This window comes from Pan paniscus, chromosome 8 (assembly GCF_029289425.2).
Source record: "Pan paniscus chromosome 8, NHGRI_mPanPan1-v2.0_pri, whole genome shotgun sequence".
NCBI classification, from domain to species: Eukaryota; Metazoa; Chordata; class Mammalia; order Primates; family Hominidae; genus Pan; species Pan paniscus.
Window position 1 is genome coordinate 27,929,827 of NC_073257.2, and position 21,651 is coordinate 27,951,477.

The following is a 21,651-nucleotide window of genomic DNA, read 5'->3' on the forward strand; positions in this document are numbered from 1 at the left end:
AAAAGTGCAAATTAAAAAATATATATATGTGTGTGTTTTTTTTTAAGAGAGGTGGGGTGGGGGGGGTCTCACTAGGTTGCCCAGGCTGGTCTCGAACTCCTGACCTCAAGCGATCCTCTCACCTCAGCTTCCCGAAGCACAGGATTCCTCCTTTATACATACTTCTCTCCTGTCCATTATTCCTAGAAACGTGGATGATGGATGTGTCTCCTCCACGCTGCCTCCAGGCGCTGTTTATCATGAGAGAAAGTGGCCTGTGGTTTGCACCTCTTCTCTTTATAAAGCAAAACCACCTAAATTCTGGACACATGCTACAATCAGCTTAACTCGTTTTTAATTATGGTAAAGGCACAGGACTAAACGCCTATTCGATTTGACTCATTTTTCTAGGGGAACAAACCCAATGTCACTCCAAGTCTGCAGACACACCGAATAGGATTACATTTCCAAAGGACTGGAACCGAATTGGGTGGTCACATGAGAAGCTAATTTCCGACACTTCGCTTAAATAGTAGCATTGGTGGAGAAGGGTGACTGGGAGAAAAAAGAAACTCAATGTCGGCAAAGTGACTGAGCTTCAACGTACAACAATGCAACAAGAAACCTTTCAGCTTGCTTTTGCATAAAGCTACATTTTTAAAATATTTGCGTTTTCATGAAAATCTTTTTTTTTCACCTCACAAATATTTTCCTGGTGAAATCAGTGCATTTCCAAGTGAAGGACCAAAAGCAAAATGTTAGAAAAACCTACTGGGCAGTTGTTTGTGTTTGAAGTCCTAGACGATGGGAAAGGTCCCGTGGGGGTACTGAGGCTCATGGCAGCTTCAGCACAGCCAGGCCTTTCTCTGATAGCCTAGTCCTGGCTGCGGGCAGAACCCGGTCTGTGGTGTTTCAGCGGGAAATACTGCACTGAGTTCAGGTATCAGTCCATATCTTCAGCTGAGACATTCTGGAATTATCGTCACTGTAAGAATCCAGAAGAGGAGAGGGATGGACGCTACATTGTTCTCTGCTTTTTTCTCTAAATCCAGAATGTTCTTTTAAGACCTCTTTTGAAAGTATTTTCTTCTCCTGGGTTGCCATTCCCCATCTCATTGCCTAGCCATGTGTGTCTTGTCTCGAGATGCAAGAAGGGGCCAGGCGCGGTGGCTCACGCCTGTAATCCCAGCACTTTGGGAGGCCGAGGTGGGCGGATCACTTGAGGTCAGGAGTTCAAGACCAGCCTGGCCAACATGGCAAAAACCCTTCTTCTAAAAATCTCTTCTAAAAATACAAAAATTAGCTAGGCATGCTGGTGGGCACCTGTAATCCCAGCTACTTGAGAGGCTGAGGCAAGGAGAATTGCTTGCACCTGGGAGCCGGAGGTTGCAGTGAGCCAAGATCTTGCCACTGCACTCCAGCCTGGGCAACAGAGTGAGACTCTGTCTCAAAAATAAATAAGATAAAATAAAATAAAATAAAATAAAATCAAAACCATAGCATGAGTTTCCGAATAGGTTTTTCTTTTTCTATAAAAAAAATCCTTTGGGATTCTCATAGGGATTGCATTGAATCTTTAGTACTGTCAAGATGAACATTTCTTAACCCTGGCAGTACATTCAATTACCTGGGGAAAAAAAGATACAAACCCCAGTCTGATCCCTAATTCCCACCACCATTTTGATGTAATGGCTGTAGGGTTGGACCCAAGCCTCACGAATGGTGCATCCATGGTTTTGCTCTCTTCTCTGCAATGACAATTTAGCTCTCCTTGGCTGAATAGTACATGTGGTCCTCCGGGATGGACCAGGTCCTGCTGACCTCTTCAACCACATCTCTCGCTATTTCCCACAGGCATGGATGCTCTACCCCAGGTAACTGAAGGACTTCAAGTTCCCTTTCTCCACGTTGGTAGATAGTTGCCACTCCACTGTCTGGCACACCCTTTTCCTTCTTTTCTTTTTATTTTCTTTTCCCTCCCTCTCTCTCTCTTTCTCTCTTTGATTTTGTTTTTTATTTTCTCTTTCTTTCTCTTTCTTCTCTCTTTCTTGTTTGTTTTTGAGATGGAGTCTCAATCTATCACCCAGGCTGGAGTGCAGTGGTGAGATCTCAGCTCACTGGAACCTCCACCTCCTGGATTCAAGTGATTCTCCTGCCTCAGCCTCCCTAGTAGCTGGGATTACAGGCGTATGCCACCATGCCCAGCTAATTTTTGTATTTTTAGTAGAGATGGGGTTTCGCCATGTTGGCCAGGCTGGTTTCAAACTCCTGACCTCAAGTGATCCGCCCGCCTTGGCCTCCCAAAGTGCTGGGACTACAGGCGTGAGCCACCATACCTGGCTCCTTTTCCCACTTTCTTAACAGCCAACTCCTCCTTCAAGACTTAGCCGACATGGCAACACCTCCAGGAAGACTTTGAGACAAGAAATAGCTTTAGTCTGGTCTTCTCGTCTATGAGCCTCTGGCCATCTCTCTCTGTCTTTCTTCTGTTCTCATTCTTACCTGCCTTCAAAGGGCTTCCGCTCCACTTGGCCTCCCGGCTGTTCTAACAGGCCTATCGCACTGCTGCTCTCCCGTCTCTACCTCAGAATTATCTTCCCAGGGTCGGTCTGGCTCAGTGCTTCCACTCCTCTAGGTCTTTGCTCATCTGTCATCTCAGGAGGCCTTTTATCACCCAACCTAGCACCCCCTTCCACTCTTACCTGCTTTTTTGTGTTGCTTTTGTTTTTGTTTTTTTCTGAGATACAGTCTCACTCTATCACCCATGCTGGGGTGCAGTGGCATGATCTGGACTCACTGCAACTTCCGCCTCCCAGGTTCAAGTGATTCTCCTACCTCAGCCTCCCGAGTAGCTGGAATTACAGGTGCGCGCCACCATGCCCAACTAATTTTTGTATTTTTAGTAGAGACGAGGTTTCACCATGTTGGCCAGGCTGGTCTCGAACTCCTGACCTCAAGTGATCCGCCCACCTTGGCCTCCCAAAGTGCTGGGATTACAGGCATGAGCCACCGTGCCTGGCCTTCCCTGCTTTTTTTCTGTAGCACTTTGAATCATCTGACAACTTAAATCGTTTACTTTGTTTACCGTTTCTCCTCCTTTAGAACTCTGGCTCACCACTTTATCCCCAACACTTAAAATTCAATGAATATCGTACCTGTAGGAAAAGGCGGGGGGGAAGAAAGGGAGGAGGGGGATAAAAAGGAAGAATTAAATGTCTTTCAAATTTCTCCATTTTCATAAAACAGCACTCCTGAGACCCCTGACCACCTTGGACATCTCCACATAGCCACATAGCCAAGGCCTGACTGCAGTCTACCCTGAGTCCTGGCCGAATGTCTGTGATTTCCCTGGGAGCAAGGCAAGGCTTCCCTTTTTTTTTTTTTTTTTTTTTTTTGATTGAGTGCAGGAAACTTTATTGATGGTACACGACAAGGTGGGGCTCCCAAGGTGTCTCCCTCTTCAGGGGGTCTGCGTGGAAACTGTGAGGAGGGGAGATTCTCAGTGGGGGCGGGGGCTGAGTGGGGCAGGGACTCCGCAGCAGTGAGAGTCTCTCTCATCCTCTCGTGCTCTCGCTGGGGCTGGTGGTCCGGGGGTCTTACTCCTTGGAGGCCATGTGGGCTTCGCCACCCTGTTGCTGTAGCCAAACTCACTGTCATATCAGGAAATGTGCTTGACAAAGTGGTCGTCGAGGGCAATGCCAGCTCCAGCATCGAAGGTGAAAGAGTGGGTGTCACTGTTGAAGTTGGAGGAGACGATCTGGTGCTCGGTGTAGCCCGGGATGCCCTTGAAGAGCCCTCTGAAGCCTGCTTCACCACCTTCCTGATGTCATCCTATTTGGCAGGTTTTTCCAGATGGCAGTTCAGGCCCACAACTGACACGTTGGCAGTGGGGACACAAAAGGCCATGCCAGGGAGGTTCCCATTCAGCTCACGGATGACCTTGCCCACAGGGCTTCCCTATCTTGTGGGAGAGTCTCACAAGGGTGTTTCTCATCCATGTCCCTAGTTTAGTTGAGACTAGGGCTTTCCATCTTCCCCTTCTTTCTCCGCACCCCCTACAACCTGCTCCACTTTAGGATGGAGCCGCAGGCTTCTGTGTAAATCTGTAGAACTGCTTGCTGAAGTTTACAGTTTGTTCCTCGACAGAGTGACCCACCACTCATAAGACCTGTCATCTGACCTCTGAGATTGGGAATGCTGTCCCATGGGATTAGAGATGCAGGGAGCTGACATCATGTTGGTCTTGATTTTGCTGTTTTGTGAGACCTGCGAATTGCTCAACTGCTTGAAACTCCTCACCTTCACTTGTCTCTATGGACACAGATATTCTTTGGAGTACTATACCGTTCCAATTAGTAAAGCTTTCAGTATTCATTTTGCAACTCATCATTAAAGTTTATTCTTAGTAACTGATTTAAAATAATGAATTGTTTACATAACAACTACTGTTACATCACACACACACACACACACACACACACAGAGCTAAGGTCAGAATACCATGGAGGAAAAGAAGAATCTGGTGGTCAATTCCCTTACATTCTTCTATTGACAAATTTTCTTGTTGGGACCTTCACTTATTTCATCAAAGGATTGTGGCTAATGATCTAATTTATTACTCAGAATCTTTTTATTTATTTGTTTTGGAGACAGGGTCTCACTCTGTTGCCCAGGCTAGAGTGCAGTGGTGTGATCATAGCTCACTGTAGCCTCCACCTTCTATGCTCAAGCAATCCTCCTGCCTCAGCCTCAGGAGTGGCTGGGACTACAGGCACACACCACCATGCCCAGCTAATTTTTTTTTTTTTTTTTTTTTCTGTAGAGACGGGGTTTCGTCATGTTGCCTAGGCTGGTCTTGAACTCCCGGGCTCAAGCAATCCTCCTGCCTCAGCCTCCCAAAGTGCTGGGATTACAGGTGTGAGCCACCACAGCCGGCCATCACTCAGAATCTTAAGTCATTGTCAAATAATGGAAAGCATACAAATCAAACAGTAGTCCAGTTCTAGAATTAATATAAAAAGAAAGCTCTAATATACAAAGACCAAACAGATTTTACAGGATAAAACAACTGTCGTTAAAAAGTAAAACTGGCAGGTGTGGTGGTGCACATCTGTAATCCCAGCACTCTGGGAGGCCGAGGTAGGAGCATTACTTGAGCCCAGGAGTTTGAGACCAGCCTGAGCAACATGGCAAGACCCCGTCTCTACAAAAAGTACAAAAATTAGCCAGGCATGGTGGCATGCTCCTGTAGTCCCAGCTACTCAGGAGGCTGAGGTGGGAGGATCACTTGAGCTTGGGAGGAGGTTGCAGTGAGCTGAGATGGTGCCACTGCACTTTAGCCTGGGCAACAGAGCAAGACCCTGCCTCCAAAAAAAAAAAAAAAAACCGTTTCTTCAGAATAGGATATCAAATATGTAAAGTAATAATTTGAGAAACATGAAAAAGTGTTATGTGTAAAGAAAATCAGAAGACTTAATCTGTATTAGTTTAATGTAAAAGCATGCACATATGTGAAACAAAGTAGAAGGGAACACTAAAGAAAAAAATGGGTGTGATTGGGTCATGGGAGAATGTTTTTTACTTTTTGGTTGTAATGTTTGTGTGATACAAGAGGGACAGAAATTACTTTCGAAACGTACTTGTTAATTTTAGCAAAATCCTCTTGGAAATTATACTGCTAGTTTTAAAATAAAACACAAGCACTAAAATAATAAAGGTTATGTTTCATTTTTATTAACTTAGTTTTGCCATGGTTGAGACTGGATTCGCCATAGTTCAATTTATCAAGCACTTAACTATGTGTTCCGCACATAATAATCATCTTAGCATAGAGGAACATTTCTTCTAATCCACACAAGAGATACTATTTTTATCACGTCATAGAGGAGGTTAATAAACTTGCCTAGGTCATAAGATCTTCAGCTGATGAAGTTAGGATTTCAACCCAGAGCCAAGTAATGTAATGGCTGATGTTTTCCACAGAGAAAATGTAAGCTGAGATGATGCTCAAACTATAAATCTGGAACCTTAGGGGGACAAAAACGTATGGATGTCTCCTTCCCATTACTTTAGCATTTTTATTAGATTCCTGTGTCTCTATTTGTCTTTGGAAATGCAAGCTGCTTGCAATTCATCATAGCGAACTCACACAATTCATTTTATGAAACACAAACCTGTTCTCACAAACTCACTGTCATCTCTTTTTAATCTTTCTAATTGTGATAAAAATCATACTGCACTTTACCCTGTGTAACCAACCTCCAATGATCTTTGACCAAAAGCCAAATCTTTTTTTTGTTGTGTTTACTTTATGGACAGTTAGGTTCTACATAGGTACTTAAACATGAAAATTGAAATCATAGAGGCTGGGCACAGTAGCTCATGCCTGTAATCCCAGCACTTTGGAAGGCCGAGGTGGGCGGATGACCTGAGGTCAGGAGTTCGAGAACAGCCTGACTAACATGGTGAAACACTGTCTGTACTAAAAATACAAAAATTAGCTGGGCTGGTGGCCCGTGCCTGTAACCCCAGCTACTCCGGAGGCTGAGGCAGGAGAATCACCTGAACCTGTGAGGCGTTGGCTAGAGTGAGCCAGGATCGCGCCATTGCACTCCAGCCTGGGCAACAAGGGCAAAACTCTGTCTCAACAACAACAATAATAATAATAAATAAAAGAAAGAAATCACAGAAACTATACCAGAAAACAGGATACAAAACCAACAGTGAGGAGATTGAGAAAAGGAGGCAGATATGTAAAGAGGAAAAGGAAGGGGGCCCAAGTAAGGCCGGAAAAAGCGGGGAGAAGGAGGAGGCTCACTGGGTCAGAAGCAACCTGCCGTCTTCTAAGTTCTGGCCAAGGGTAGAGCAACAGATCCAGATTCCTGAGCTTTAAAATGTTATTCGGCCGCTTCATCACCTGTCCCCGACTTTGCAGCGACTCCGATGGTAGCTTGAGTCTCCATTGCTTGGAGCAGCCACAGTGGACACTGGACGGGATATTCTGTGCAGCTGTTGCTGAATTCAAGGCAACTCTTACTGCCTTTCTCTTTTCGGGCTCAAGATTCCCTGCATTATTGCCCATAGGCATGTGTTTTACCCCATACTCCTTCTCCCTTTTATCTTGATTTTCGCGGTGCTGGGGAGTCTGCAGGGATTCCATGGCGACGGGCTCACTGGGACAGGGGCTGGGGTTGTGCGTCCCTGAGGCAAGGCAAATACAGAAAAGCGAATAGAGACAGAGGGCTAAGATTCCAAAGCACTGAAAGGTAGAAACTGGATTAGAAGAGAGAGGGGAGCACAAACGCCCGGAGAGAGCGAGCCCTCGGGATACCATTGGCTATAGGCTGGCCTCCGAACAACTGGACGGTCCAAGTCCTGAGCGTCTGGTTACCCGGGCAACCGCATGGTCTCGCGATACATACCTCGCGCCTGCGCACTGCCCCTGTAGCGGGGGGGGGGGGACCCGGTCCAGAGACTCCACCCCGGGGCCTAAACTCGAGTCTAAAAGATTGGGCCTCGTTGTGTCGTTTCCGGGTCGCGCGACGCTGTGGGCCGCTTTCCCCTCTCCGGAGTGACCTAACACAGGATAACGAAACCTGCACTGCTCCGAGCGCTTCCTCCCCGGCCCGTCGCGTCTGCGAGGTGAGGCCGGGAGGCGAGGGCTCTGCGCACGCGCAGCGCAGGCGCACTGGGAGCCGGTGCTGTTGCCTTCAGGTGACCACGGATTCGCCATCGTGAGTTCCAGGTGGGCGCGCGGTGCCCACGTAGGGCAGGAGGCCAGCCCCGGGCGGATCGGGCCCGGGACTCTGCGGAATCTGGAGGCCGAAGCCCGCGCGCACGCAGGGTCTCTGCTGCTTCCCCAACGCCTGTTGCGTGGCCGCAGGACCCGCCGCCCTCCCGGTTGGGCCGCCTAGTCCCGGGCCGGGCGCGTGCACCCAGAGCTTCCGCGCTTCTAGTCCGGCTCCTCTGCTGGATTGCAGCGCTGGCTGGGCACCAGGAGTACAAAGCGAAAACCCCACGCCGGCCCTTCTGTTCTCCACGGTCTCCAAGGAGACACGGACAACAGAACAACACTTCCGTGTGCTAAATAGTAAAGCACCAAGGTACTCGATCCAGGGGCGGCGTGCAGTGGGGAGGTGAGCTTTGGGTCGGCCGTCGCCCCTCGGCTACCGGCGGGATCCAGAAACCGGGAGTCACCACCAATACCGTTCTCAACTTTACTTCCAGCTGGTCACTACTGTGTCGGGAGATTCTACCTTCTTTTCCGACTAACATGTATTTTTCTCCAGTCCTTTCTGCGGCGTCTCTAGTGCAGGCCACCGTCATTTCTAACCTGGACGACTCCAGGAGCGTCTTTGCTGCTCAGGGACTCTTCCTTTGCCCAGATCCACAAAGATCTATAACGTCTTTCTAATCACGACACCTCTGCTTTAGATGTTAAAGTTGCTTCACACTGGAAGGCTTGCAAAGGTCTTCATTATCTGGTCCTTACACACCTTTCCTAGTTTCTCACCGCTTTCTCTAGCATCTCTGCCCCAGCCACATTGAACTTATTTGAACGTGTTTTTTTTTTTTTTTTTTTTTTTTTTGAGACATAGCAGTCGCCCAGGCTGGAGCGCAGTGGCGCGATTCCGGCTCACTGCAACCTCCGCCTGCCGGGTTCAAGCGATTCTCCTGCCTCAGCCTCCCGAGTAGCTGGGACTACAGGCGCGTGCCACCACGCCCGGCTAATTTTCTTATTTTTAGTAGAGACGGGTCACCATGTTGGTCAGGCTAGTCTCGATCTACTGACCTCAAGTGATCCGCCCGCCTGGGCTTCCCAAAGTGCTGGGATTACAGGCGTGAGCCACCTCGCCAGCCAACTTATTTCTTTTAATACTGGGATACCTTTCTTTACTCCATACTTCCTTTGGTAGGCATTGTTTAGATGTAGGTTAAGAGGTCCGGCCGGGCGCGGTGGCTCACGCCTGTAGTCCCAGCACTTTGGGAGGCCGAGGCGGGCGGATCACAAAGTCAGGAGATCGAGACCATCCTGGCCAACATGGTGAAACCCCGTCTCTACTAAAAATACAAGAATTAGCCGGGCGTGATGGCCCGTGCCTGTAGTCCCAGCTACTCGGGAGTCTGAGGCAGGAGAATCGCTTGAACCCTGGAGGCGGAGGATGCAGTGAGCCGAGATTGTGCCACTGCACTTCAGCCTGGCGGCAGAATGAGACTCCATCTCAAAAAAAACAAAAAAAAAAAACGGCAGTTCCTCTGTGAGGACTGCCTTTTCCCACCCCCCTCAACTAAGCTAGGCCTCTGCTGGATGTTCCCTAAGCATACTGTTCCCTGACCTTCATGTGCATCAGGCTTTATTGTATAATTACCTGCTAATATTTTTTCCTCGTGGACTCTAAGCTCATTGAGGTCTGTGAGAAAAAATACGTAATCTTTATGGCCTGGCACATCGTGGATAATCCATAAATATTTGTTGAAGAAAGGAAGGGGCCTGCGGCTGAGGGTGGGAGTGGTATTCCAGGCAGAGGGACTAATGTGTATAAAGACTTGCAGGTGGGAAAATGCTGGCCTCATTAAATAGTATGTTGTTCGGTGTTGAGGACTTGTGCTTGGTGGGGCCTAAGGAGAAAGAGGGCCTAAGTGGGAGATTGAGCTGGAGTGTGGAGGGCCTTTTATGTCACATTAGAGTTTAGGTGGGGCATGGTAGCTCATGCCCGCAATCCCAGTACTTTTGGGGAGGCCGAGGCTACGGGATCGCCTGAGCCTAGGAGTTGAAGACCAGCCCAGGCAACAAAGCAAGACCTTGTCTCTATAGAATTTTTTTTTTTTTTTTTTTTTTTTTTTTTAAGACGGAGTCTTACTCCATTGCCCAGGCTGGAGCACAGTGGTGCAATTACGGCTCATTGCAGCCTCCGCCTTCTGGGTTCAAGCAATTCCCCCACCTCAGCCACCCACCTAAGTAGCTGGGATTACAGGTGTGCACCACCACTCCTGGCTAATTTTTGTATTTTTAGTAGAGACTGGGTTTCACCATATTTGCCAGGCTGGTCTCGAATTCCTGACCTCAAGTGATCTGTCCATCTTGTCCTCCCAAAGTGCTGGGATTACAGGTGTGAGCCACCGTGCCCAGCCTATACAGAAAATTTAAAAATTAAAAAAATTTTCTGGGCTTGGTGGTATGCGCCTATAATTCCAGCTACTCAGCAGGAGGCTGAGGTGGGAGGATTGCTTGAACCCAGAAGTTCAAGGCTGCAGTGGGCCATGATCGAACAACTGCACTACTGCCAGGTGACAGGGCAAGACTGTCTAGTAAAAAGAGTTTGCCCTTGATCTACAGGCAGCAGAGGCCTCTTGAGACAGCTCTAAAGGGCCCTCAGCAAAGCCTATTTTTCTCTCTTACTCTAAAGCTATAAAATCTTATCAGTCAGTACTTTGTTTCTGGATTATATTGCGTGAGATTATGCTTATCCAGACTACTTGGCTCTCTTTATCTCCCCAGCAGATTCTGCAGGTGGGAGTTTATAGCCTGTTTTGTGATCCCTCCGGAGCATGATTTTAAGTATTTATTCTGTGGTGTTTGGATGCGGATACATCATCTGACTTGCAGTTGGCAAGAGCTCTGCCCCATCCTATTTGTTTCACCCCTCTGTCACTTATTTCCCTCTTCCTGACCACTTTGAACCTGATGCCAGCCCCTCACAGTCACTGCATTGCATCTGGATGAGCCACTTTTCTTCCTGATTTCCTGAGCTCTAGGGGAGCATAGAGATAATGGGGTCAGGGGGCACAGTGTGGCCACCGTGAAGGAAGCAGCTTAGGCCCCAGAAGTCTCCAGGAGTGGGCAGTACCGAGACGACCAGGGTGTGATGTCTCACCCTAAGGAGCTGAATTTGGCTTTTCTGTGGGAAGGTGTCTGGGAAGAATATCAGAGACCAATAGCGCTCAGGGGGCCCTTTCTCGGGGCTGTCCAGTGTGGAAACACCCTGTCCTACACCAGTGGTTCCTGATTCGGGCTCTGAATCAGATTCACGAGGGCAACTTTTTTTTTTTTTTTTTTGATATGGAGTCTTGCTGTCGCCCAGGCTAGAATGCAGTGGCGCGATCTTGACTCACTACAACCTCTGTCTCCTGGATTCAAGAGATTCTCCTGCCTCAGCCTCAGAGTAGCTGGGATTACAGGCAGGCACCACCATGCCTGGCTAATTTTTTTGTATTTTTTAGTAGAGACGCGATTTCGCCATATTGGCCAGGCTGGTCTCGAACTCCTGACCTTATGATCCGCCCGCCTTGGGCTCCCAATGTGCTTTGGTTACTGGCGTGAGCCACTGCACCCAGCCTAGGGTAGCTTTTTATAAGCACAGATGCCCAGGCCTTATTATTGAAGATTCCAATTCAGTAGATCTGGGTTGAGGACCAAGCATCTGCATGTTTTAAGAAGCCACAGGTTATTTTTGAGGTGTAGCAAGGATTGAAAGAACAGAAAACTTGGATTTGGAAAACTAGTTGTGACTTTAGGCAGTGAGTCAGTTTCCTAATGCACACATTGGGGAATTCTATAGGAATGCTGTAAGAAGCAAATAATACATGGAGAGAGTGCTTTATACAGCGATACACTGCACAGACACACTTGCCTTCAACATCAGCTGCCAGCCTAGTAAGTGGTAGTATAAATGCAAAGCATATAACTTCCTTTAGTTTTGCCAGGTGGGTCCCTGTGATTCTAGCTGAGCCCCAGGAAGGAAGGGAAGAAAACTGAGGGAAGAGAAGGGAGTGTGTAGTTGCCTCTGGGAAGGATAAAAGGATATGCCCTCTGGACCAATAGGTTATAACATTTTCCCCATTAAGCATCCTTCTACTCATTTTTCCTCAATGGATTAGTATCTTTAAATTTCATTACATTTCCCTAGTCTTCATGGAATTGCCAGCCAGAGAAGTCAGCTCGGGGTCCCCCTAAAAAGGAGGACTGGCTGGGAGTGGTGGCTCGTACCTGTAATCCCAGCACTCTGGGAAGCTGAGGTGGGTGAATCACCTGAGGTCAGGAGTTCGAGACCAGCCTGGCCAACATGGTGAAACCCCATCTCTACTAAAAATACAAAAATTAGCCAGGCGTGGTGTTGGGCACCTATAATCCCAGCTACTCCGGAGGCTGTGGCAGGAGAATCGCTTGAATCTGGGAGGCAGAGGTTGCAATAAGCTGAGATCATGCCATTGCACTCCAGCCTGGGCAACAAGAGCAAAACTCAGTCTCAAAAAACAAAAAAAAGGGAGTGTATGCCTGCATATGTATCAAATGCTGTAGGAAGGATATTCAAGAAATTTAGGGCTCTGGGAGGTGGGGAGACTTACAAAAGTGGACATGACAGTGTTATTTGAAGTTTTAATCATGAGATGACTGTTCAGTTCTTTAAAATATCACACCTGATTGGTTGTGAATGGCAGAGGCCACCAGAGTATTTGCAGACTGGGAGCTCTACGTGGGTGGACATCGGGTCTTGCTTACTGTGAGCCCCAGGACCTAGAACACCACTTGCACACTGGAGGTGCTCAGATCTTTTTTTTTTTTTTTTTCAGACAGGGTCAGATGTGTTACTGGGCTGGAGTGTGGTGGCACAATCACGCTCACTGCATCCTTGACCTCCTGGGCTCAAGTGATCTTCCCACCTCAGCCTCCCAAGTAGCTGGGACTACAGGTACGCCTCACACTTAGCTAATTTATGTATTTTTTGTAGAGGGTTTCTCCATTTGCTCAGAGTGGTCTCAAACTCATGGGCTGAAGTGATCTGTCCACCGCAGCCTCCCGAAATTCTGAGACTGAAGGCATGAGCCAGTGTGCCAGGCCTAGAATATTTGTTGAGTGAATGAATGGAAGCCCAACTAGATAGCATTTTGGAAAACAGTAACAAGTTAGAAGATTAATACCATACAGTCACTAGAAGGTTAATTATGAACAAGTAGAAACAGAATATTTTTAATAAATGAAATAGACAAATGGAATTGTACTATGATTGCAATAATTAAAACTTTCACATATTGCTTGTATAGGAATAAAGACAAAGTCATATAAAAAAATGGGGAAAATTAAACACTACTCACCCATAGTCCTGAGTATTTTAAAGAGCCTTCGTAGAGCATTCAAAATCGGGTAAGAAAAATGGGGAAAAATAAAATTACTTAATCTTTAAAAGGAAGACAAGCGTATGCTCACCTAATTGGACTTATATAATCAGGCTTGCTCTAGGTTATCCAGAATCAGAGTACAGGCCGGGCGCAGTGGCTCATGCCTGTAATCGCAGCACTTTGGGAGGCCGAGGTGGGTGGATCACCTGAGGTTAGGAGTTTGAGACCAGCCTGGGCAACATGGTGAAACCCTGTCTCTACTAAAAAAAAATAGAAACATTAGCTGGGCTTGGTGGCGGGCGCCTGTAATCCCAGCTACTCGGGAGGCTGAGGCAGGAGAATCGCTTGAACCCAGGAGGTGGAGGTTGCAGTGAGCTGAGATTGTGCCACTGCACTCCAGCCTGGGCAACAAGAGTGAAATTCTGTCTCAAAAAATAAATACATAAATAAATAAGAATCAGAGAGTACAGTCAAGATATTCTTAAGTCATGCAGTTGTCGCTAACATGAATTTTTTCTGTTGTCATTTTGCTTCTTGGAAGGATTTTCAAAATGGCTGCAGCTCCTCAAGCACCGGGGCGGGGATCTCTCCGTAAGACAAGACCTCTGGTTGTGAAGACGTCGTTGAACAACCCATACATCATCCGCTGGAGCGCTCTGGAGAGCGAGGATATGCACTTCATCCTACAGACGCTTGAGGACAGGCTTAAAGCTATTGGACTTCAGAAGATTGAAGATAAGAAGAAAAAGAACAAAACACCTTTTCTGAAAAAAGAAAGCAGAGAGAAATGCAGCATTGCTGTTGATATTAGTGAGAATCTGAAGGAGAAGAAAACAGATGCTAAGCAGCAAGTGTCAGGGTGGACGCCTGCACACGTCAGGAAGCAGCTTGCCATTGGCGTTAACGAAGTTACCAGAGCCCTGGAAAGGAGTGAACTGCTGTTAGTTCTGGTGTGTAAATCAGTCAAGCCTGCCATGATCACCTCACACTTGATTCAGTTAAGCCTAAGCAGAAGTGTCCCTGCCTGTCAGGTCCCCCGGCTCAGTGAGAGAATCGCCCCCGTCATTGGCTTAAAATGTGTTCTAGCCTTGGGGTTCAAAAAGAACACCACTGACTTTGTGGACGAAGTAAGAGCCATCATCCCCAGAGTCCCCAGTTTAAGTGTACCATGGCTTCAAGACAGAATTGAAGATTCTGGGGAAAATTTAGAGACTGAACCTCTGGAAAGCCAAGACAGAGAGCTTTTGGACACTTCATTTGAAGATCTGTCAAAACGTAAGAGAAAGCTTGCTGACGGTCGGCAGGCTTCTGTAACATTACAACCCCTTAAAATAAAGAAACTGGTTCCAAACCCTAATAAGATAAGGAAACCACCCAAAAGTAAAAAAGCTACTCCAAAGTAATCTTGCATAAACTTGTCATGTCATACAGTTTGTGAAAGGACACCTTGTAAAGAAGCCTTGAAACTAATAAAATGAGTTATACTTACATAGATTCATAGGGTCCTGTTTGGTAATATTCAAATGTGTAAGACTCTTTGTAACTATGGCACAGATATACTAAGTGCAAGAAATATTCAAAATTAGGAATATCCAAACAGACGTTTATTGAAACTGGTGTTCATGCGTGTGTAAATTGACTTTTTCTTTTTTTTTTTTTTGAGACAGTTTCACTCTTGTTGTCCAGGCTGGAGTGCAATGGTGCGGTCTCAGCTCACTGCAACCTCCTCCTCCCGGGTTCAAGCAATTCTCCTGCCTCAGCTTCCCAAGTATCTGGGACTACAGGTGCGCACCACCATGCCTAGCTAAGTTTTGTATTTTTAGTAGACACAGGGTTTTACCATGTTGGCCAGGATGGTTTCCATCTCTTGACCTCGTGATTTGCCCACGTCAGCCTCCCAAAGTGCTAGGATTACAGCTGCGAGCCACCGTGCCTGGCCTTTTTTTTTTTTTTTTTTGAGACAGAGTTTCGTTCTGTCGCCAAGGCAGGAGTGCAGCGGCGCAGTCTCGGCTCACTGCACCCTCCACCACCCAGATTCAACGATTCTCCTGTCTCAGCCGCCTGAGTAGCTGGGATTACAGGTGCCCACCACCACACCCAGCTCATTTTGTTGTATTTTTAGTAGAGATGGGGTTTCACCATGTTGGTCAGGCTGGTCTCGAACTGACCTCATGATCCACCTGCCTTGTCCTCCCAAAGTGCTGAGATTACAGGCGTGAGCAGCGGCGTCCAGCCTAAATTGACTTTTTCAAAGGCTGGTAGAGTGCCTGTGAGCAAGAATATCTGTGTCCTACAACGCTTAGCATTTTCCTATCAAACCTGGAAAATGTACCACAGTAAATGTTCTAGTCAGTCAGGTAGATGGAACTGAATTGGGGAAGCATTATCAGTTTTAAAGGAAAGATCCCAAATGCCAAGCAATCCATTGTCTTCAGAAGCAACACATCATTTTTCACTTCATGTCAATTTGACTTCTTTTAGGAAGGAATAGACATGAGCTTGGGAGAAAGACTTAATATTTAGAGAAAAAATATCAAAAATATAGAAAAAGTCAGATAAGGTTATTTTGACTGGGTACAGTTCACCCCCATTACGTGATTCACTTACCTCCTTGGAAATCTAACGTATAAAAGGTATGATGGTAATTGGATGAAATGTGGCCAAAAGATTAAAAAAACTGAGGAGCTTGGGTTCTCAGAGGTGGGTGTGTGACAAGAGTCCTTCAGGTTAGGAGATGGAGCATAACCGATGCTCTGTTAGAGTGTCTGCTGTTTACAGGGTGTATGGAAAACTTACTTTCTGTAATTTAGAAGGAAGGTATTTACTAAAGATTTTTCCAGCTGAAAGTCTGGCTGACTCATGGATTATGCCACCTCTCGATTTAAATTTTACTTAGTGCCATCTTGGCCAAAAAGAAGAAAAAAAGATACCTTATTGAATAGAACATTTTCATTATAGACAAAGTACAGTACAATGCAGTTTTAAATCTACAAGAAACTATCCATTGCATTTCAATTTAGTTTTAATAGCTACTTCATAAGCAAGCAGTTTAATTCTCGAAAATGTTAATTAGTAATCTGCTTCAATTATGGAGGCAAATGTAGTTATTATTCTATTTAAAAGTGGTTAATAATTTGATAACAAATTATGTAAATGACTCTTTAAAGGAGCAGTGTAACTGTCACCATGAGGTAAGCTCATGACAAAGTTTCCAACTGGCAATGCTGCAGTTATTTATTTTACTTTCGAGATAGAGTCTCACTCTGTTGCCCAGGCTGGAGTGCAGTGGTGTGATCCCGGCTCACTGCAACCCCGCCTCCTGGGTTCAAGCAATTCTCCTGCCTCAGCCTCCCGAATAGCTGGGATTACAGGTGCACACCACCGTGCCCGGCTAGTTTTTGTAATTTTAGTAGAGATAGGGCTTCACCATGTTGGCCAGGCTGGTCTCAGACTCCTGACCTCAAGTGATCTGCTCACCTCGGCCTCCCAAAGTGCAGGGATTACAGGTGTGAGCCACCGCGCCTGGCTGATTCTGCAATTATTTGAAAACCTACTTTGTATAGACTTTGTGGCATGAAAATGAGTGGGAAGTAAAGTCCTAAATTAGAGCCTTGACTCCAGGTTAAGTTAAAATCTCATTTCCTTAATGCTGGTATCTCAAACCCTGTTCCAGTGAATGAGGACTGTTTTGTTTCTTGAAGCCTTTCTCCTGTTAAGAAAGAACGCTAATGCAATTAGGGTGGAACCATCTGAAATTCCAAGTCTTCCATTATCTCCAAGAAAGGTCCTAATTATGCACTACTGTGGGGCCCAGTCGCCCTCTGGTGGTAGTCTCAGGGATGTCACAGCTGTGGGTTGGTCTTTAGAATCACGGCAACCTATAGAAAGGAGAGTTCCAACTCCTTCGTAGTGACCAAGGTCAACAAACTTTCTGTAAAAGACCAGAGAGTGAATATCTTAGGCTTTGCAGGCCACACAATCTGTCACAACAACTCAACTCAGCTTTGTAGTGTGAAGCAGCCATAGGCAATATGTAAATGAAAGTGGCTGTGGCCAAGAGTGGTGGCTCATGTCTATAATCCCAGTACTTTGGGAGGCCAAGGCAGAAGGATCACTTGAGGCCAGGAGTTAAAGACCAGCCCGGGAAACAGCAAGACCTTGTCTCTACAAAAAATGAAAAACTTAGCCAGGCGTGGTGGTATGCACGCCCAGCTAGTTCTTTTTCTTCAAAAAGACGCTGAAGCAGGAGGATCATTTTAACCCAGGAGTTTGGGGCTGCAGTGAGCTGTGACTGTGCCACTGTATTCTAGCCTGGAAAATAGAGTGAGACCCTGTCCTAAAAAAAAAAAAAAAGTATGGCTATGTTCCAATAAAACCTTATTGAGGGACACTGGAATTTGAATTTTGTGTAATTTGCACATGTCACAAAATGATGTCATTTTTTGGCTTTTTCTCCTCAACCATTCCAGAAAATAAAGACATTCTTAGCCTGTGGGCTACACAAAAATAAGCAATGGACTGGATTTAGCCCACAGGCCATAGTTTGGTGGCCCCTGCCTGGGATAAGATATGATTGGTTTCACTGGACTCATAACTTGAAGGAAATGCCATCATGTCTAAAACAATTAACTTCTGCACTGAACTTCCTAGGCACTGGCACAGTAAAGGCAGGGAAAAGTATCTACTTTTGTTTTTTGAGACGGAGTCTTGCACTGTCACCCAGGCTGGAGTGCAGTGGCACGATCTTGGCTCACTGCAACTTCCGCTTCCTGGGTTCAAGTGATTCTCCTGCCTCAGCCTCCTAGCAGCTGGGATTACAGGCACCCGCCACCATGCCCAGCTAGTTCTTTTTGAATTTTTAGTAGAGATGGGGTTTCACCATGTTGGCCAGGCTGGTCTCGAACCCCTGACCTCAAATGTTTCGCCCGCCTTGGCCTCCCAAAGTGCTGGGATTACAGGCGTGAGCCACCACACCCAGCCAAGGCATCTACTTTGTGGTATCTGAGTTGAGGCCAGGCTACGTGGCCTCGGTTAGCATCTTATTTTTCCCGCGGATTATTGGCCTTATAAACACACATCTGTACGCCATGAAAGTTTTTCAAATTCTAGATTAAAAACACCATCAGTAACAAAATTATGAATACTTATTTACAAATAAGACATTTTCCATTAGCATGACACATGACAGTTTTCATGATAAAGTCAGCATAGAGGAGTATGTGCAATTTTGCATAAGTAATAAAAACATTCAAACTATCAATGCCCTGATAGCACGAATAAGTTCCACCAGGCATCTCTTTTGACTTTACAGTTTTTATTTCCTTTTCTTCATATATCCTTGATGTTGCTGAGAAGAAACTGAACTTTGCACAACAGCAGAAAAGTCTAGTTAGTCGCGGGTACAGGCTCTTTCTTTTTTTTTTTTTTTTTTGAGACGGAGTCTCACGCTCTGTCGCCCAGGCTGGAGTGCAGTGGCTCGATCTCGGCTCACTGCAACCTCGCCTCTCAGGTTCAAGCGATTCTCCTGCCTCAGCCTCCCAAGCAGCTGGGACTACAGGCACACGCCACCACGCCCGGCTAATTTTTGTATTTTTAGTAGAGACGGGGTTTCACTATGTTGGCCAGGATGGTCTCGATCTCCTGACCTCATGATCTGCCCACCTTGGCCTCCCAAAGCGCTGGGATTACAGGCGTGAGCCACCAGGCCCGGCCGCAGGCTCTTACAGAGAGCACAGGGAGTGCTTGCACAAAACTCTGCTTTTGAAGCAATCCACTGACCTGGTAAAGATCAAAGTACAAACTTGCATGTTTATTGATTCGGCAACTCTGCTTATGGAGAAATACATGTACTAGTCACCAGTACATTTTAATATTGCTCTGCACTTAAACAACCACCACCTGTCACTGAGCTACAGAAGTGTTGATTCCATAAATGTTCCCAGTGATACCATGTAAGGTAATACCAGTAAAAAAATTTCCAAATGGATCTTTTGTTCTGTTACATGGACAAATGTACCATCACTTAAGAAACAGAAATGCAGCAATTTCTCTCCACACAATAGCAAAGATTTTCTTACATGACTCTGTAACTTCTACTTAGTCCATAGAAAAGCAGTCCCTTTTCTAAGGGTGAAAAAATACCTCTTCAAGAGACAGGCAAAAATTTGAAAATTACAAGAATGTGCTCTTTGTAGCCTTTCATCCCTCCCACAAATAGGTCAACAGTGAAAAAAGGATGAAGTTTAACATTCTAGCTAGAAACGTACAAATGTCACATGTGGACTTTTGTCATCTTTTCTGATTATCGACTACTTCAATTTCACTTGAGTTGTGCTTTTATTCTTCTTTGGAATGGCAGTTCCAGAAATCATTAAATATTAACAAATGATGATGTCAGAGTTCTAGAAATAAAAATATCCATCTATTGTAGTACTAGTCCAACCTGAAGGGAGGGAAGAAATGGAATAGTAAGAAAAATTAGATTGCAATGTAGTACAATAGATCTGTCTTTCTAAAAGCTGTCTTAAGGCTCGGCTCACACCTGTAATCCCGGCACTTTGGGAGGCCAAGGCAGGCGGATCACCTGAGGTCAGGAGTTTGAGACCAGCCTGGCCAACATGGTCAAACCCCATCTCTACTAAAAATAAAAAAATTAGCCAGGCATGGTGGTGGATGCAATCCCAGCTACTCGGGAGGCTGAGGCAGGAGAATCACTTGAACCTGGGAGGCGGAGGTTGCAGTGAGCTGAGATCATGCCATTGCACTCCAGCCTGGGGGACAGAGCGAGACTTCATCTCAAAAAAATAAATAAATAAATAAATAAAATAAACAAAAATAAAATAAAGCTGTCTTAAGTCTAAGTGAAGCAAGTATGAAATTGTCTAGGTACATTTGTTGAGTTTACAAGGGCTATATCCATTTCATTTACCTTTTCAGAATCTGTACCTGGACACCTCCAATTGTACAGGTAATACTGCAAATTGCCATCTCCTATACCAAACTTGAGTTTTTCCAAGAATGTCTTATTTTCCATCAAATCCAGTGCATTGAATACATCAAATCCTTTCTGCCAATTTAAAAAAGATTTAAAATTTAAAACAAAGGACTAGTGTTTTCTGTATTACATATCTCAGTGTAACAATTCTTCTACTAATAGCTCGAATATGCATTTCTAATAGGATTTAACGTCCGTGATATATAGCCTAGGTTAAGAATTCAGGGCCGGATGCGGTGGCTCATGCCTGTAATCCCAGCACTTTGGTAGGCTGAGGTGGGTGGATCACTTGAGGTCAGGAGTTCGAGACCAGCCTGACCAACATGGCGAAACCCCATCTCTACTAAAAATAACAAAAATAAGCCAGATGTGGTGGCGCGCACCTGCAGTCCCAGCTACTCAGGAGGCTGAGGCAGGAGAACTGCTTGAGCCTGGGAGGTAGAGGTGGCAGTGAGCCGAGATTGTGCCACTGCACTCCAGCCTGAGCGACAGAGTGAGACTTTTTTTTTTCTTTCTTTAAAAAGAGGAAGAATTCAGTTGAAAATTGTCTTATAAAACTAGCAGTGTGGCTGGATGTGGTGGCTCACGCCTGTAATCCCAGCACTTTGGGAGGCCGAGGTGGGAGGCTCACTGGAGCCCAGGAATTTGAAACCAGCCTGGGCATACGCTGTAGGTATAGGTGTAGGTGTAGGTACAGGACATTGTCTCTACAAAAATAAAAAGATTGACTCGGCATGGTGGTGTGTGCCTGTGGACCCAGCTACACAGGAGGCTGAGGCAGGATTGCATAAGCCCAAGAGGTCGAGGCTGCAGTGAGCTGTGATTGTGCCAGTGCACTTAAACCTGAGCAACAGAGTGAGCGCCTGTCTCAAAAAACAAACAGAAAACTATAGTGAATCCGATGAAGTCAGCATGAAAATTCAGAAATGCTGAATCCCAAAAATGTTAAAAATGTAGTATGATGGCTGTCACTGGCATGAAATTACTTATGAAGATTTCAGAAAATATTTTATTTATGTTTTATTTATTTATTTTTAAATTTTTTTGAGATGGAGTCTCACTCTGTCATCCAGGCTGGAATACAGTGGCATGATGTCGGCTCACTGCAACCTCCACCTCCCAGATTTAAGCAATTCTCCTGCCTCAGACGTCCTAGTAGCTGGCATTACAGGTGTGCACCTCCATGCCCAGCTAATTTCTTTGTATTTTTAGTAGAGACCGGGTTTCACCGTGTTGGCCAGGCTGGTCTTGAACTCCGACCTCAAGTGATCCACCTGCCTTGGCCTCCCAAAGTGCTGGGATTACAGGCATGAGCCACTGCACCCAGCCTCGTTCTTGTTTTAGAAGGGAACAGTTGTCAAGATGGTTTCATCTCCAGGATTATTAATTATTAGCCTTTCTAAGTCCTACCTTGGCTGAAGCTATTGCCCAGGGACCAAAGTTGTAAGGACTTTAAATAGTATGCAGGCCGGGCGTGGTGGCTCACGCCTGTAATCCCCGCACTTTGGGAGGCCACGGCAGGTGGATCACCTGAGGTCAGGAGTTCGAGACCAGCTGGGTCA

At 46.0% G+C, this 21,651-nt stretch overlaps 4 protein-coding genes and 1 pseudogene across 20 annotated transcripts in view; 1 reads left to right on the forward strand and 4 right to left on the reverse strand.

Annotated features, from left to right (window-relative positions):
* The window catches only part of ACBD7 (acyl-CoA binding domain containing 7), a 23,133-nt gene extending 15,594 nt beyond the window's left edge, over window positions 1–7,539 (reverse strand). Inside the window, exon 1 of one of the 2 annotated variants that reach the window (XM_055092444.2) lies at window positions 7,401–7,539. The gene's annotated coding sequence lies outside the window, so the exon portion shown is untranslated. Of the gene's footprint in view, window positions 1–6,796; window positions 6,929–7,400 lie in introns of those variants that run through there. The other variant, XM_063607280.1, reaches the window with a different exon arrangement.
* Window positions 1,931–6,176, reverse strand: LOC134731067 (glyceraldehyde-3-phosphate dehydrogenase-like; annotated as a pseudogene).
* Window positions 1,931–7,312, reverse strand: RPP38-DT (RPP38 divergent transcript). The gene has a single exon (XM_055092443.1). The coding sequence runs from the start codon at window positions 7,310–7,312 to the stop codon at window positions 6,671–6,673; it is 642 nt and encodes a 213-aa protein (XP_054948418.1). The 3' UTR covers window positions 1,931–6,670.
* On the forward strand, window positions 7,412–14,589 carry RPP38 (ribonuclease P/MRP subunit p38). 9 transcript variants are annotated; one of them, XM_055092441.1, is made up of 3 exons: window positions 7,412–7,620; window positions 12,550–12,668; window positions 13,637–14,589. In XM_055092441.1, the coding sequence occupies exon 3, from the start codon at window positions 13,647–13,649 to the stop codon at window positions 14,496–14,498; it is 852 nt and encodes a 283-aa protein (XP_054948416.1). In that variant the 5' UTR covers window positions 7,412–7,620; window positions 12,550–12,668; window positions 13,637–13,646; the 3' UTR covers window positions 14,499–14,589. The 9 variants fall into 9 exon arrangements, with proteins under 9 accessions (XP_054948416.1, XP_008954836.2, XP_008954837.2 ...); XM_003831187.7 differs by having other exon boundaries at window positions 7,452–8,081; XM_008956585.5 differs by having other exon boundaries at window positions 7,591–7,723.
* Window positions 14,590–16,025: 1,436 nt separating this feature from the next.
* NMT2 (N-myristoyltransferase 2) overlaps window positions 16,026–21,651 on the reverse strand; it is a 63,459-nt gene continuing 57,833 nt past the window's right edge. For 4 of the 8 annotated variants that reach the window (XM_057298825.1, XM_034930034.2, XM_055092439.2 and 1 more), the window contains 2 exons: window positions 20,024–20,161; window positions 18,186–19,537 (listed from right to left, as the gene is read on the reverse strand). In XM_057298825.1, the coding sequence (XP_057154808.1) occupies window positions 19,517–19,537; window positions 20,024–20,161 (159 nt within the window). In that variant the 3' untranslated portion in view covers window positions 18,186–19,516. Of the gene's footprint in view, window positions 17,027–18,185; window positions 19,538–20,023; window positions 20,162–21,651 lie in introns of those variants that run through there. The other 4 variants (XM_057298826.2, XM_057298823.2, XM_063607279.1 and 1 more) reach the window with 2 other exon arrangements.